This window comes from Pipra filicauda, unplaced genomic scaffold (genome assembly GCF_003945595.2).
Source record: "Pipra filicauda isolate LSUMZ 115617 unplaced genomic scaffold, ASM394559v2 scaffold334_size1588553_pilon, whole genome shotgun sequence".
NCBI classification, from domain to species: Eukaryota; Metazoa; Chordata; class Aves; order Passeriformes; family Pipridae; genus Pipra; species Pipra filicauda.
In genome coordinates, this window is record NW_024104459.1 from 740,117 (window position 1) to 757,475 (window position 17,359).

Sequence of the window (17,359 nt, forward strand, 5' to 3'; positions counted from 1 at the left end):
CGGCGCTCTCCCTTTCCCGCAGCCACCTCGGTAAAGTCTGTACACGAACACGAAGCCGCCCGACACGACAAACCATCAACCTGCGACTACAGCTCCCGTCAGCCCGGGCGCGGGGCCCGACCGCGGGGCTGCCCCTGCCGCTGCCTCCGCAGCCGCCGCCGCTGTCCCCGCCGGAGCCGCTGTCCCGGGAGCGGCCGCTCCGTGATTGCCGCCGGCTGTGCTGTCCCGAAGCCGGGAAAGGCGGAAGTCGCGGGACGCGCTCCCGCAGCCCGGCGGATTGGCCGGGCCTTCATCAGGCGCCGGCGCCGCGACGCGCCTCCCTCTGTCCAAGATGGCGGCACCGTTGGCGGTAAATTCGGGTAAGAACAATCTAAGCGCGGGGCTGCGGCTCCTCCTCCGCCTTGCCCCGGCCGTCCTGCTCCCCACCCGCGGGCCACTGGCCCTGCGCCCCTCCTCAGAGTCCGGGGAAGCGGAGGTAGCCGCCTGAGCAGGCCGGGCGTGGTGAGGCTGCGAGGCAAGGCCCGAGCGGGCGGCGGGAAAGGGCTGCGGCGGTGCGGGCAGGCGGCGGGGAGAGCGGCGTCCCGTGCGGCGGTACCCGGGGCTCGGGCCACCCAGAGGTGCCTGGCGATGGTTCTCCGCGGTCAGAGCTGCCGCTGAGCTTGAGTGGTCCTAGCAGGGTGTGACATGAGGCAGCGAAGACTCCTTGATTCGAGGGGACTGTATAACTCAGTGCACATGGGGTTAGGCAATACACTGAGATGTATTGCTCTCATCTTAATGACGGTATTGCACTCATCTCTTAATGCTGTGCGCAATAAAAGGCAACAAAGAAATATGTTCAGAATCTTGCTCGGTAGTACACAGTGAGTGTGGAAATGAAGATGGTTTCTCATCCATTGACTAGGAGCATCAGGTTCATCCATGGTCCTTTTAGAGCGTGGCCCAAGAACAGTTTTGGATTCCTAAATCGGCACTTGCCCAATACAACAAATACAAAAGGAAATTACTAGATAATCAGAGAATAACTTAAGAGGTTATTGGGTGCAGTGCTTCTGTTCTTCCTCTTCGTTAAAGCAAGGCCAGCTCAATCTGATGGCTCAGGGCCTTATCTAAACTAGCTTTGAATACTTGTGGGGATGAAGATCCTCTAAGAGGTCTCTCTGGGCCTCCGTTCCAAGGTGTGACCGCCCTCACAGTATTTTATTTCTTTTTTCCCCTGGTGGCTAATTGGAAGTTTTGTTATTGCAGCTTGGGTCAGTTGCTGCTCATCTCCTGTGGTACCTCCGCCTGCTTTCTGTGTGTATAGTGCCCTTCAGTAGTTAAAGAAAACAAAGCTCCCATCCCTCTTTAACCTTTCTTTGTGTAAGACTGAACAAGGTCAGTTTTTTTGGCATGGCCAAAATGTCCCAAGAGGTCTGTAACTAAGGTTTGGTATGTCATAGTGACTAGTTAATAGAATTAAAACCTCCATTCCTTTGTCAAGCAGGGAGCAAATTTTACAGAAAAGATATTTTGATCTAACTGAATGAATAGCATTTCTGTTCTCTCACAGAAAAACAGTAATAAAGCAAAGACCCTTCATCTGAAATGCATCTTCGTTAAAGTGAAAATCTGAGTAGTTAAAATGAGACTATACTTTATTTATAAATTACATGGCAAGAGATTCTACAACCTTATAATTAAAAAAAATAGGGGAAGAAAGAGTTTTGTACATGAAATATGAGAAAAAAATAAAGCAGATATGTCAATAGAACTAATGAGGATTTTTGCCTTAGGTTATGTTGTGTTGTTTCTGGGGACAAACATAAGTCTATACTGTGACAAAAAGTTCAGGCATAAGCGTCACCTGCTATTGTTGCTGAAAGAAGTAACTCATCCTGTCCTTCCTTGCTGGCCCTGATGGGGTGGTCAGCCTTTGTAAAACTAATAGTAATAGAAACAGCGTAAATGGGAAAAAGTCAGTGTGGTTGCTAAAGTCCAACTTTTTTTCCATCCTAGGTGCTTATTCCTTTCTCTGCAATAATCCATCTTTGTGCTAACATAGCTGGTGCCATCACAGAGCAGACTGGGTTGTAGATGTGATCCTGTTGAAAATAAACTCTTTTTTTGGATTAGTTTTTGGATAGAGAAGTTAGGTCCTTAATTTCTTTTAATGCCTTACAGTACATGTGTTTGGGCTGATGCAAAGAAATTATGTGCTAGGGACAAGAGCAAACAGATGGGCCAGGAAGATAGTTGAACAGTTTTTGGCAGACACTGTATTGCTGCTGGTGTTTATTGGACTTGGTAATGTAATAAGAGTGAAATAAATCTCTACACTCTGAAGTTTATGTGGGAGAGGCAGTTACAGTCTAGAGTGTGAAATTATTCATCCAATAGTAGCTATTTTTAGTTAAATTTGTCTAGACAGGGGTAACATTGTATGATTAAAAGACTCCGATGCTTGAAAAAGGCAGAGAGTTTGTCCTTTTTTACAGGTTTTCCTGATACAGCCATACTGGCACTTCTAATTGTGTTATGAATGATGATGGGTTAGTACTGAGTTTGGGGTGAGAGGGTTTGTTTTGTATTTATTATTGTTTTGTATGATTTCTTCCTTTGCAACAGAGTAAAACTGACAATGTTTTGCTGCTGCCAAGTCACCACTGAAAGCAGTGGTCTTGCTCAGAGACTTGCTACTATCTCTGTGCTCTGCTACACTTCCACTTGGCTTATCCTGCCTTATTATTCAGGGCATTCAGGGAGCATTTTGTGTTACTGTGAGGTGGTGCCTTGGTTGCATAAAAAGGAGGGGCATCTTTACATCAGGGTAGCTACCTTGCTGTCTTAACATAAGCAGCCTGGTCAAGAAGTGGTGCAGATACATTTCACTTCAGTAAACCTTGAGAGGTTTACTATAAGACTTAGAGTTAGAAGGAGCTACACCATGATAAAATGTTGCCTTTGTACTTGATTTTATACCACAGTGTTACCTTGTACGTTAAAAAGGAGAAAAAAAAAGTTAAGGCAAATTTAGATTAAATGCTAGTGTTTTTGCATATAGGCTACTCTGCAAGGCATAGTTTTGTTTTATCATTTCTCCAGAGACATTCCTCCTCAGTTTAAGTCTCTGCTGTTCCCTACCCACTTGTTTCTTCCCTCTGTGTTTCAGGCATTGGTCTTTCAGTTGGTTTTATGACTAGCTGGACCACTTTCTTAGCTGTGTTAATGAGAGCTCTGATTTTTATAAACCATGTTGAAAGAACTCTGGAACATGTTGCTTTTTCCTCCCCTTCTTTAATTTCAGCCATTTGACTAATGTGACTTATAGTGTGGTCTGGCAGAGTAAACGAAGCAGGTATGTCCGTGGTTGGGAACAAGTGGCTCTGAGTGAAGGACAGCAACCTCTGAAAGCAGCTTTTCAACTAGGAAAATTGCAGCATGCAAAAACCACCACTAGCTTATAATACCTTTGGGTCAGAAACCATCTCAGTAACACATAACAGTGCCTGCAATCAGTTTTTACGTGGTAGTTTGAAGGCAAACCATAAAATTGGCAATATAATTTATTTAATAAATTTAGCAGTGACTTGTGGTGTGTAAAGTCTGAAAGTTTCACAAATACAAATGACATCTAGCAAGGGAAACACTTAGGTACGTCTGTTTAATATTGGTTTTAAAATTTTGTGGGTTTTTTTTTTTTTTAATGGGATAATACTAGGTGGTACGTATTTTCCATCTACATGGGTTTTGGTTTAGACAACAGTTCTGGTTGAAGTCTGAAGAGTAGTTTGGTGTGCTGTTTTCATCATTCCCAATGATAAAGAGACTTCCAGTGCAGTATTCCTGCTACAGAGTTCGGGTTCTGAATGATACAGTTTCTAGCTGTAGTACTAAATTCAGGTCTGAAATATGCAAAAGAAACTTCTCAGTGTAGAGAAAGAGATGAGGTGGTATTTTTAGAGTAGGGTCAGACTTCTCTAATTTATTTGAGCTTCCTAGCTTCTAGAATAATCTGGTCTCTTCTAAACATAGGTAATATTTTTGTTGATCTATTTCTGGTAAAGGAGTTTCATGTCTTTATGAACCTCTTTTACAGAATATTAGCAGCAAATGTGTCTTAGGTGTCAAAAGTACTTGTCTTGATTTATTTTTTAAATTAAGAGGAGAGAGATGAGTTAATATGAAAGAGTATTGTTAGGCTTATATTGCCTTTAATCTTACGGTTTTAGTTTCTAATTTATATTGTTCTACACAGACTGATGGAAAGAGGCAACAAATTTTGGCAGCACTGCTCTTCATTTTCAGTTCCTCATATATTGGATATTTCTTTGGTTATGTCAAAAAGAGAAGGCCTTGCCAAGTTACATTCAGATTCAAGGTCGGCTGTCCAGTTCTTAGTTATCCCTTAATCTTACCAAAGTGGATGGAATTCAGGCAGGTGAGGTTGAAAGATTAGAAATTGTCCATAGTAAGTCCTTAATATCCTTCCTATTTCTGTCAGGAAACTTTTCAAAGTCATAGTGGAACTTCTATTAAATTTGGCAACTAACCATTTAACCAGGAAATCTGTATGAAGAACCTGGAGAAGCAGAATAGGTTGACAGGGAGAGTGTGCTGGGATATATAAACATAAAACACAACTTGGGAGCTTTACAACTCTGTTACTTGTTGATGCTACACCTCATAATTCACAATAAGACGCTTCCACATCTTCAGTACAAGTCATTTGCATGGACAATTTGTCCCTAATGTAATATTCTAAAGATATTGCTTAATATTACTAAAACTGGGAAAATAGGTAATCTGGGGGGGGAAAAATCAAGAAATGGAAAAATCTACCCGTGTGTGTATTTCATGCCCATTTTGCACTTGTAAGAGTGCCTCAGTCACTTCTAAGTTCATGTATTCATTTATAGCTACTCAGCTTGAATGGCTTCACATTTAAGTGTGCTTGTAGGCTGTGGCAGTCTTTGGTCTGACATTCTATAAATACTTTGAGGCTTAGGAGATTTCCATTTTCCATTGTTGGGAGTGATTTCAGTTTTAGTTGGAGTAATCAGAGGATTTTGTTCTCTCTCAACAGATAGTGTTTTTCTCCTGTTATTGAGGTAGGACTTTACACCCCTTCCAGTTGACTAGCTCAGTACACTGACAATGTAGGAGCAATAAGGGTGATTAAATAGCTTGCTTTTGATTAAACTGCTATTTTTTTTTCCCAACTTGCTCATGCAAATGATAATCTTTGGAAATGGTTGAAGCCATTTTTCTTTAGCCGTCTGCTGTAATCCCAGAGTACCATATATTTTGATCTGATGGGTTGTTTAGTTTATAGTGAAGGTGGTCCTTTTCTGAAGTGTTCTGTAGAAGTGGTAGAGTCACAGTCCTGGAGGGATTTAAAAGATATGTAGTTGTGGCACTTATGGATGTGGTTTAGTGGTGGACTTCGCAGTGCTGGGTTAGTGCTTGAACTCAATAATCTTAAAACTCTTTTTAAACCTAAGTGATTGTTCAGCTCCAGAACTTAGGTGCATACATCATCTTTTCTGCTTCTCTAGCTTCCTAAATGCAATTAGGTTTTATACCAGACCATCATTGTTACTTTTCTTTTGCCTTAAGAAAGGAAAATATGCTTTGCTTGATGGGCATAACTGTCTATACTGTCAAGCTGAGAGTAACAGTAAGTTAAAAAAGAGTCTACTTATTGAAAACAGTGAATAAATAATTTTTTTTGTTTCTTTCTCCATTTCAAGTACATTGTTTTATTTCTTCTTTTAGCTGCCAGCTTGTGGGGTCCATATAAGGACATATGGCAGACTGTAATGAATGCCATTTGGAAAAGGCAACCTGAAGCTGTTCATCGTCTTGACCAGGTTTTAAAGAAACACAAATCTGACTTCATCTCTCTCTTCAGAAATCCGGTACTGGGCTAATGCTGTTTTGTGGAATGAGTTGGAGAGTTGATGATTTAATCTGTCTTGCAGTGTTGTCTTACATACCATTTAGACTCTGACCATTCATTTCATTCTACATTTTTACAGTACATAATGCAGATGTGTTATACCAGTCTTGTGCTGCCATAAGAATACAAATAGCTTGAATAATACATATTATTTTGTGTCTTTTACAGGATGATTTTATCTATGATGTATTGTTTTCTCTCATTATTTGAGTGCTATTTTGAAAGGAAAAGTAAAAAGTAAAGGTACCTGATGATCCATCAGTCACCTGTTGGCTTTTTTTTGTTACTCTTGTGTGTCTGAAATAAAGCACCAAACTATTTTGTCTGGTTTTGGTCCATGTTCATATTTCAGTCTGGTTAATGAACACACAGAACAGGTGAACACATGAATTTAAAAATTACAGTATGTCTTGTTAGAAATGTCAGATGATGTGGAAAACCTCACTGCTTCTTGGCTGATGGATCACAACTAGAAATATATCTTCTTTCAGTGGTGTTACTTCTGCAATAGTAGACAACTCTTTTAACTGATAGGTCAGAAAATTTAAGTCAACTGTAGAGTTTTGTCAGTATATTTTAGCATCTCAGTTTAATGGAAAAAGAATGATGTAGAAAATAGCAGTTGGGAGTAACACAATAGTTCTGATCAGCAACGTGAATGTCTTTCATGGAGCTGTTGAGAATTATATTAAAGTTTACTTTCAGTCTCCATTATTCTGAGTAAACTAAAAGTCAGCACATTGTATAAGATTATTTTTGGTACGTTCTCACAAAGAGACCACTGCTGTGCAAGTGTGAAGCATTATTAGGATGCCTTTACTATCTCTGTGTTTAAAAACGCTGCCTTTGTTTTTATGGTTACAACCTAACCTGTCGGAACAGTATTTGTGAGAAAGGATTAATGTGTAAATCTTTATTCAGTATTTGTTCTTGCCATTTTGAATAACTTCCGATGCTTGTTTCTCTTGCAGCCAAAGAATGTTCAGCAGCATGAGAAAATTCAGAAAGCAAGTACAGAAGGAGTTGCTATCCAGGGTCAGCAGGGAACTAGGCTCTTGCCAGAGCAACTCATCAGAGAAGCCTTTATCCTCAGTGACCTCTTTGATATTGGAGAGTTGGCAGCTGTTGAACTCCTTCTAGCTGGTGAGAAGGGAAAATATTTAAGAGCTGGAGAAATACAGCTTAAATAGGGCCTTCTTATTTAAGTATATGCTTAACGTGAACGAATGATCAGTGAAGGCCTTAACTTCCTAACATAGAAGGTTCCTAAGGAGAAATCTACTCTCACTGTAAAGTAATATGATAGCAGTGTTCTGAAACTTAATGTTCACACATGCAGCTATTTCAAAAGGGGGAATATTTTGAGGGGGTTTCATGGTTTAATTTCTCTATCATTGAATTTAAACATAATTTTAAAATGATTGACTTAGAGTTTTTCCATAAAGCAGTGTAATGGATATTGATTCTTTAAACTATGTGTTAGTTATATTGATATGTGACTGTTTGGATCATAATCTAATAACTGATTAGTAAGAGAAGTATTCTGGAGAGTGACACATTCTTTGCATGTAGAAGATTGATTTTAGAGTTAAGATGTAATTGTCAGTTATCATTACTAGCTACTGTTCATCATTTAACTTTTAAAAATTCATTGAAGAAGTAGCTTGCAAATTTGTCAGCTTTAGAAGCCATCTTCACGTCAGCCTCTTTCTATTTTGAACTTGAATTTTTGATGTAAATTCTGGCAGAAATTTTAATTTTGAATAAAAAGATATTTTTATGATAATCGGCTAGAATTGATTATGAAGATAGGTACATATCAGTTGCAAATACCATTTGGATTAAGATGTGTTTGGCCTTACACTCTTTTTTTTATTTTTGGATGTTTTAATAGTTGAATATTAATTCTAATAATAGCACACAAAATATGTGTGATTTCAGTGTCTAAAAGAAATCCAAGTGATAGTGAAGGACCACAGTTACTTTGAATGCTATATTTGTATTTGAGTTAGAAATACAAAGATACAGAGATGTTGTCAAAGCATGTATGTTCAGCTTTTTTTGACTATTTTGTGCATTTTCTTTCCCTAGGAGAACATCAGCAACCTCATTTTCCTGGTCTTACAAGAGGTCTAGTGGCAGTTCTATTGTACTGGGATGGAAAAAGATGTATTGCCAATTCACTACGAACCCTCATCCAGTCACGCCAAGGCAAGACGTGGACATTGGAACTCAGGTCTGTATTAGGGTGATGAGCTGATCAAAGCTCTTTGTTTTGGATGCTTTTAGGACTAATTAGACTAAAGAGAATATGTATATTCTCACTTTGTTTGTTTTTCATAACCTGATGCAGCTGCTTTCATGTTCTCTTTTTAAGCATAATGTTAAAGTTTCTTGCACGTATTTTTTATTGGGTTATAAGGATATGATATGTGTTTTACTTTCAATTCTTTCATGCTACTTCACCTTTTGGCAGTGTTTTGTTTCAGAAACCCTCCCAGTAGGTGTTGCTCTAACTAGTGTTGATTACTCACTATTTGAGAACCTTGCAGTGTTCTGACTTCCTGGGTACTGCAAAATCAGAGAACTGGGCTCTTGCCTTTATTTAAAGGAATGCACTGTCTACTGGTGAACATTAAATGCTCTTTTTTTCACTTTGAAAAAGAAAGCAATACACTTTGCTAACTTCCAGTGCACAGTGATTGATTGACTACAGAAAGATGAAAAGATGTATTCTAGTGTAAATATAAATTCTGAAACATAACATAAATTATTACATTAGAATTAGCTTTACCACTTCAGTAGAGTTCAGTATCTGGATAACTGCATTTACTAGTGAGTTATGTGCATCTTACGTATAGGACTTTTTCCTTTGAATAGAAATCTTAACTAGCTGATCCCCACTGTATCTCATATTCCATGTTCCTGCACCTGCAGAAGTTACCTAAAGACTTTGTATCCATTCAGCGTAATGTTTTGAGAGGGTACTGCTTACTAAGTAGTGAGGCACATCTTTACTTTCTGTATATAATTTATTTGTACATTTTTTGTTATCAAATATATTTGATGGGATTCATTATTTTAGACTTCTTTGAGACTGGGAAAGTATGATTAATTGTTAAATTTATATTCTTTCTGTTATAGTCAGGAGTTAATGTCCATGACAACACGCTTTACAGATGACTTAATGGAGCAGGGTTTGACTCAGAAGATCCTTACACTTGTGTCTCACATCGATTTGAACAATGAATTTGATAAACTCCAGAGAGAGCGAGGATTGGGCAGTGAGAAACATCGAAAAGAGGTAAATACTCCCTGAGTGTGAATATTTTTCTGTATTAGTGAACAGATTAGAATACAGTTAGACCATCAAGAGTTCTCTGCTTTTGCAAGGTCTGTTACTGTCTGAGAGATCAGAATAACTACTCCACGGGTTGTGCAATATGAGTATGGGATCCAGGTTGCTTCCTGCCTTTCTGTTTTGCTGTTGCTTCAACATGCTGGGTCATGCCTTGTTTTAAGTGATGTGTAACCAAGGACGGTAAAAAAGTAAGCACAATATTTATGTGTAGTTTTTAAAAAAAATTGACACTAACTGCTGCAGCATATTTTTTGTAGCAGGAAGATTGTAAACATCACTGTTGTAATTTTTGAACTTCCTTCTAATGGGTGATCCGTTTAAAAATTATTCTATGTAATAGAGTCAGTTTCTTTTCCACCAAAGAAAGAATTAGTTTGACGCTTTTGCTATTTATCTAGAAACTATGCAAAGATTATCCTTCTCATTTACCTAAATTATCTTAATTTACCTTAATTTTACCTTGAAATCCATTTAATGCTTTACATTAGCAGGGTTTTTTCTTTGTATTAGATGGAATACCATATTTCCCTCTGTATTGATTAGAAGTATTATTCTGCTGGAGTCTGTGCACAAATCTCTTGCTATGTTAAATGTTGAAAAGTTTCTCTCTTCATCACCATGAATATGATTTTACAGGATATAAAATGCTCATAGAACTTTATTTTTTATTTAGCCAGGTACAATGGATATAGGATAAGAATGTTACTAGAAGCTCATAATTTAGCTGAATAAAATACAGTTTTACAAAGACTATTATGAAAGATCGTAATTGCCTTTTTTTTTCTTAACTTCCACTGTGTTCATAAGACTTAAAGCAGTTAAAACTCAGCCTGGGAGGAGGAATGACATTAAATGAGATAAATGTTTGTTCAAAACCAGGTAATTTTGGTGTAACTGTTAGAAAAAAGACAAACTTTGTTTTCAAGAACTGTTGTGCTTACTTGTATTGTAGCATGCAATAATCTGCCAAATAAAAAGAAAAATACCATTTTTAGTATGAAAATGCTTGGTAGCCTTTATGTTGGGCTTGATATTTGTTCCATATATGATAGGGGATGATAAAATTAATTTATATTCTAAAGTTGATATAAACATTTTGTCTGAAGGAAGGAATTTCTAATTTTAAATGTTTTTCTTATTTCTCAATGTCTTATGTGTTAGGTATTTGTATAGTCAGTTGAGGGCATCTCTTTTGAGGTAAGGGAAAGACTATGACCTTATCTGGAGATAACTGCCAGTGCAGTTGTGTGATTAGGAAATGTGGCTTCTGTGTGATACATTTACAGCTATATAGGTTCTATATAGATTCATGTCTCCTGACCTTGACAGGGATGCTGGTTTGCATGTGGTCATATTCCTGGGTATCCACTCACACCTCACATGAAATACGTGGGAATATGAATGCAGTTAACAAGCAGAAGTGTGCCTTTGTTGTTTAGCAATTAAACCCAACATTTTCTGTAGCTGCTGTCTTTAGAGTAATTTTTAACTTAACCTAGTCATCATGATTGACTGAGAAAGACTAATTGAATGTGTTACTAGAGTATGTATATTCACCCTTTGTTTGTTTGATTTTTCTTCTAAAGGTTTCTGACCTCATTAAAGAATGCCGACAGTCACTGGCTGAAAGTCTGTTTGTCTGGACCTGTCAGTCACCACTGAGCAAGGATGACACTCTAATCCTCATAAGTTACCTGGAAAAGGTAACAGTGGAAGCTGATGGCTCGTTGGATGGTGTGAACTTGTCTCTTCTCATGGCTCTCCTTTACTGCTTTGATGTCAGCTTTCTGGAACAAGGCACAGAGGATCGCGAAGGTAATGCTGGGAGGTTTCCCAGATGTTACATTGTACAGATGGATAAGTTGTTATTTAAACAATTTCGTTATTGATCAGTAGCGAGTAGACAGGATTTTGCATATTTGTTTTCAAATTCATTTATTGGGTATTGGTTTTGTGTTTGTTTTTGTTGTTCTTCAAGATTTGATGCACCGGCTCCCTCTGCTAGCAGAAAGACAGTACATAGCAACGATACACACTCGTCTTCAGGAATCCCAGCCTTGGAAATTACCAGGCCTGCAAGCTACTGTTAGATTAGCCTGGGCGCTGACATTAAGAGGAATATCCCAATTATCTGATGTGACAGGTAAATTACCCTAAAGTGCAGTTCTTGCACATTAGTATTCAGCTTGCAAGTCATGTAAGTCAAAGTATCTATTACCTTTTTGAAGTGCTAGTATTTACCTTTGTGATAAAATTACCATTGATGCTCTTTAAAGCTTTCTCAGCATGTGAGTTTGGTTGTCAAGAATTGAATTGCTCTGAAATGTACACAGATTTAGAAGTAATTGTTTATTAGAAAGTAATATTGCATAGTGCCTCATTGAAGTGAAAGAGATTTTAACATACTGGAAAATTCGAAGATTGCGTTTTCAGTTTAGTATCATTTGAACGCTTGAATTAAGAATAGATTTCCAATTATGGGTTTTTTTACATCTATACATGTTAAACTTCAGTATCTTGAGAGGATGAATCTATTTATAATTTTGTTTTTTTCCTCTCTGAACTTCACAAGATTTCCAGGCTTCCTACTAGGTCAAAATTGAGTCTACTCCAGAATATCTATTAAAGAAAACGCAAACATTATAATTAATGTTTAATTAAGGTATTTTGTGATTCTTGGTTCACTACCTTAGATTTTTTTGGGGTAAATGGGTTATGCATTTTAACACTTCTTAAAGCAGAAAGTTGAGGTCATCACCTGCCATTAATTTATCTTTTTCCAGTCTAATGTTTTCCTGTATGGTAGAAAAAACACAGTTGATAGAAGCATGTAAATTCGCAGGTCAGCTGGATATCCTGAAATACGTTTTGCTTGTTAACAGATTATTGTTATTTATTTTTTACCCTCTCGTGAATTTTGTTGCCCAGCTCTTGCAGAATTCACTGAGGCAGATGAGGCAATGGCAGAGCTAGCCATTGCTGATTATGTGTTCCTGTTCCTGACTGAATCTGTTGTGGGGTCTGAAAATTTCTACCAGGAGGAATTTTACATTCGCAAAATTCATAACCTTGTCACGGACTTCCTTGCACTCATGCCAATGAAGGTAGGTTGTTTATGTGAACAGCAGTTATTGAGAAATGTGGGTATTTCTTCTGTATTTCTAACATTTGGACAGGTAGCATAGAGATTCAGACATGACCCTCAGCTTGAGACCCTGCAGTTCAGAAAACTTGTTCACTTCATGAAAGTCATAATGTTTGGGGTTTGTTTTCAATACTGAAGTAGAATGTGATTTTTAAAACACTTCAGTGTGATGAGATTTACAAAAGAAACTTCTGTGGTGGAAGTAGTTTTGTTTTACATGATTAAAATCAAAATGAATGCTGAAATTGATGGCTGTGCATGTGGGTATTGATTTTCTGATTTTTTTTTCTTTTAGTACAGACAGTAGTGTAACCTAAATTAACTTAGGGTTTTTGTCTCTCATTTTTAATTTATTTTTTTACTAATGGTCTTTTCCATACTTAAGGGGAGGGATTCTGCTTTTTCAGTAGTATCAGTTGTTGGGAAAATAAGCAACCATTTTCAGTAGAAGACTAAAAATGCTGTAAAAGGGTTTAAAAAAAATTTGAAGCAATTACAACAGTTTCATTTGTGCAATATCTTGTGATTAGACATGGAAAATCAAAATTCTATGAAAACACATTCAATTAATGGAGACTTTATTTTGTGGCCTTCGTGGTGTTGAGCTGTAGTTAGAATTGCCAAACAATTACTTTTTTCAATGTGCAAAAAGGAAGATTGAGAACCGTATATTTTTCATTGTAACCTCACAGACTGTGAACAATATTGGCAGGAAAAAACAGTATTTGAACCTCAAGAATCTTTGAGGGCATTTATGAACATGTTGTAGACAGCTTTTAGATTTAATCATAATTTATTTATAATCCGTTGATGTTGCATGTTGTTTTCTCAGGCTGTCTTTTAAACCCACAGAATATCCATAAAGCAAGTATAATGTCAGTTCCAACAGGTTCATGTTGATAAATTACAGCTATATTTCTGCTGCAGTGGCTGCCTCTGTACAGCACTTATTATGTTAACAGGCTTTGGACATGCTTTGAAGGCTGCACACATCCGGTGTTTTCTGTAATACAAACACAGTAGCCCTTAGGAATATATGGGGAATATGTGAGGTGTAGTTTGTGAAATTTCCTTAAACAATCTGGCAGTTCTTCATTGGATGGTGTTGCTTTATGAAAGATTAAGTGTCTCCCTGTAACGATACCAGTTTTTATTAGAGATATAAGGTAGATTTTTGAATGAAAGTTGAAGAGCTGGAGACTGACTCTGGCTGAGGTTTCTGCCTTATTAGATTTAGAACAGACACAACCCTGTCTCCGTATCCACAGAACTGCCTGAAAATCCCAAGGCTGTTGCTTGATTTCTTGGTACATCTCATCTTTATTGCATTGTGGAACTGGATTCTTTATCTCTGCGAAGAGTTTTTCTTTTCCATTTCATTTTTTTTCACTTTGCCTCAGGTTTGCAGTTAATTGTAGCTAATGCCTGAAGATGAAGAGAGATTTTCATTACAACTAAGATTTTGTAATACAGGATATAAGCCAAAATCAGACCACTGGCTCGTATTCCAGTTCAAGAGAAGCCAATACTAGTGGTTTCACAGGAAAGACTTTGTTAGCAAGCAATTGGGATATAGCCCTTCAAGGCAACTTTTTGTCTTAACTGCTTTTGGGTAGTGGTTGGATTATGTCCTCAACTATTTCTACTGAATTTCAAATTTTAGGTAAAGAGAAGTGTCTGTGTTGCTGGATATTTGTTTTGTATATCTGCATTAACTTTTGTTCAGTTTTTTTTTTAAATCTGTAAGTCAGCATTTTAATTAATTCCTCCTTATAGTTTTAGCATTTATGCTGCTTGCCAGTGAGGATTTGGGTAAATCTTTTGGTTGATTGCATTACCTTCATTTAGAAATCGATAATTGGCTTTAGTACCTCAAATAATTCATTATTTCATTTACCAGTTCTGTTCTTGTTCAGTTAGTATACTGATTTTAGCTAGTTTGCTCTGACCCTTTCCACAGTTATTTCTAGTTTTAAATATTTTTTCTTTTTCATTATTATTATTTTTAAATTATTTTTTCTTAAAGAGACAGAATTATTTTGCTGCTCATTCAATTTTGGACATTAAGATACTGTAGACTATGAACCAGTCTCTGTTGACTGTAACCATGTTTTAATTTTTGATGTGTTGAATTGGTTGCTTACTTCTGTTTCTTGATCCTCAGTGTCTCCTTAATATTTAACAAAACTTGACTTTTCATCTTATATCTGTTTGCTTTCTATAAGCTGCTGATGGGGTGTCATGTCAAAAGCTTTTTGATTTTAAATGTCAGCTGTTTTTTGTTTAGTAATTAGCTTTTTCAACACAGAGAAGTTTAAGATGCTGATTAAATGACTATTTTTTTTATTGCTGCAGTTCTTCTTCCCCTCCCTTTTTTCTTTTTTATTTCCTCTTGTGTTAATAGACGTGGTGATGCTTTTAGTTGAGACAGACTGGGTCCAAAGTAATTATATCAGTTCAGAACTTTTCAAATCATGAAGTAACTGTAAGTAGAAGTAACCTTTAATGGTGAAGAAAGGTGCAATCCACAGATCTATATAAAGAAAACATTATTTTGCTGTGTTTTGTGTTTCTTTTCACTCTTTGTGAATAATGGTCCAACATTCTGTGTTTGAACCTAATGCATCTAGCTTTTGAATTAAAAAGAGGAAAAGGATCCACCATTTGGGGCCAAACCAGAGGATCTGGTGAAGTCAGTTAGGAAAAACTCCCGTGGTGTAAATTCAGGGCTTTTGCTGTGCACTGAGGACCTTGGCAGTAAGAAAGTAATTGAATATATCTTCGTATGCAAGCTCTTGGGGAAAGAGAGGATTGAAAAAATATAAAATTGAATATTCTTGTCATATACATGCAAGTACATTGGCTTTCTTAGCTTTTAGTAGGCCGTATAGACAAGTGTTCTGTTCTGTTTCTGTTCTGTTTCATTCTTAGACCAGTGGTTTTTTTCACTTCATAAATTCTGTAGGTGAAACAGCTGAGAAACCGTGCTGATGAAGATGCTCGCATGATCCACATGAGTATTCAGATGGGTAATGATCCACCTATTTCCCTTCGGAGAGATCTGGAGCATTTAATGCTTCTAGTAAGCCCTATTTTCTTTTAAATTACAGTGGCAAATAGTAATTGTGACTTTGATTTTTCATCTGAAAACCTGTATCTGAATGATACCATATGATGCTGGACCTTTCTCTTTTTGGATTAGAGTTTTTAAATTTTTTTTTTCCTTAAATACAGACACTTTTCTATAACGTTTCATGTAAAGGAATTAATTTACTGCCTTGCTTTCTTATGTTAATGTCATTTGATTGTTGTTTAGCAAGTAAATACTGCAGTATTTGCTATGTTTGAATGTTTTAGGGGGTTAACCTTACTATTGACAGTCCGATAAATAATTGAAATGTTTAAATAGTTCTCATGTTGAAATATTTGTAATGAGAATTTTGGAACACTGTTTTGTATTTGCTGTAGATTAGTCTAGGTAATGTGACCCCATCAAGGCTGGTGGAATTACAAATTCCCTAATTTCAGTAGAATTTTGACCAAAAGTGTACATTTAAAAAAAGATCTGTTCCTTTAATATTTTTAATAAAATAAAGAAAATAGAAAAAAAATAAAATGAAAATAAAATAATCATATTTGTTTAAATATTAGTTATTAAGGTTACTTAACTGCACTTTCAAAAAAATCAGAAAAGAGATTTACATATTAAACGGCAATTTTTATTTTCTGTTCATGAATAACTTAAAAAACTTTTACTACTTGTCTTTTCCGAAGGTAAAGGTTATAGGACATTTGCAGGAAACTTTGTACTGAAATGCTTTCTTAGGCAGCTCAGAGATATATAGTGAACTTTAAATGAAGAACTACAAGTGAAAATTTACTCTGAGAAATTTGTATGTTCAGATAACGGGTAGGATTTCTATTCATGGTACTGGCTGACTTGTAAATTCAATGTATGAAGGTATGGATATGGTTATTTAAAGAGAGATGATGCTGTTTTCTTACAACAATTCAATCTGTAATAATTAGAAAGTTATTAAAGTTTTGCTGATGTGTGCATTTTGAATTTCTCTGTCACTTTTTCCTATGCTGTTATTTAGACGCTCTTGTTTTCAGAGAGTTTTAAGAAATAAAACACCAGCTGTGGAATGCTTTGCCTCTCAGATGTGTTTAGCTAATCTAGAAGCAGTGCTTATTGTTGAAGTAATTGTTTTTTCTTCACATAGTTAATATTTTTCCAACATCATCTTTTCTCTGATAGATTGCTGAATTGTATAGGAAAGACCCCTTTAATCTGGAACTTGCTCATGAATACTGGTGTCCATCGGAGCCCTTGCAGACATCCACCATCATGGGGTCCTACCTTGGAGTAGCTCATCAGCGACCCCCTCAGCGCCAGGTTATCTAGGTTTTCTTGAGTAATTACTAGTAACTTGAAACTAAAGTAACAAAAAACCCCAAGAAACAAAGTTTTTGGTACCCTTACTACAGATAGCCTCTAAGAAGATATTACCTTTTCTCAGTGGCTTATCTGCATGTGTCCTCCTCTGCATGGCATGGTTCTTGTTGCTTGTCAATAAACTTAACAAGAGTCTTAACTAACCTCTTTGAAAATGTTGTTTAGGTCTGATTTGTTGCAGTTGCTAAATAATTCTGATACTGCTCTGGTATCTGATAACTTCTACATACCTTTTGCATGTAACTGAGAAGTTAAATTCCTTTACTATAAAAAAAATCTTTATTAACTGCAGTTGGTAGTATTTTAGGGGGTAAGAATCCGTAAGAATATTGTAATTATCTAAAGTCCAAAGATTATAGTCCATGAGAGACAAAACTTAAAATCAGAATGAAGAAATTATGTAAACAGATGAAGCAGACATTCCAAAACTTATTAGATATCTGGGGTGCTGTC

General features: G+C 36.8%; 1 protein-coding gene across 2 annotated transcripts in view; it reads left to right on the top strand.

Annotated features, from left to right (window-relative positions):
* The first annotated feature begins 224 nt into the window (after positions 1-224).
* Positions 225-17,359, top strand: part of NUP205 (nucleoporin 205) — a 49,127-nt gene continuing 31,992 nt past the window's right edge. Inside the window, exons 1-10 of one of the 2 annotated variants that reach the window (XM_039383989.1) lie at positions 225-359; positions 5,758-5,900; positions 6,913-7,084; positions 8,033-8,177; positions 9,086-9,245; positions 10,889-11,117; positions 11,281-11,445; positions 12,231-12,406; positions 15,413-15,529; positions 16,709-16,846. In XM_039383989.1, the coding sequence (XP_039239923.1) occupies positions 332-359; positions 5,758-5,900; positions 6,913-7,084; positions 8,033-8,177; positions 9,086-9,245; positions 10,889-11,117; positions 11,281-11,445; positions 12,231-12,406; positions 15,413-15,529; positions 16,709-16,846 (1,473 nt within the window). In that variant the 5' untranslated portion in view covers positions 225-331. Of the gene's footprint in view, positions 360-4,403; positions 4,421-5,757; positions 5,901-6,912; positions 7,085-8,032; positions 8,178-9,085; positions 9,246-10,888; positions 11,118-11,280; positions 11,446-12,230; positions 12,407-15,412; positions 15,530-16,708; positions 16,847-17,359 lie in introns of those variants that run through there. The other variant, XM_039383990.1, reaches the window with a different exon arrangement.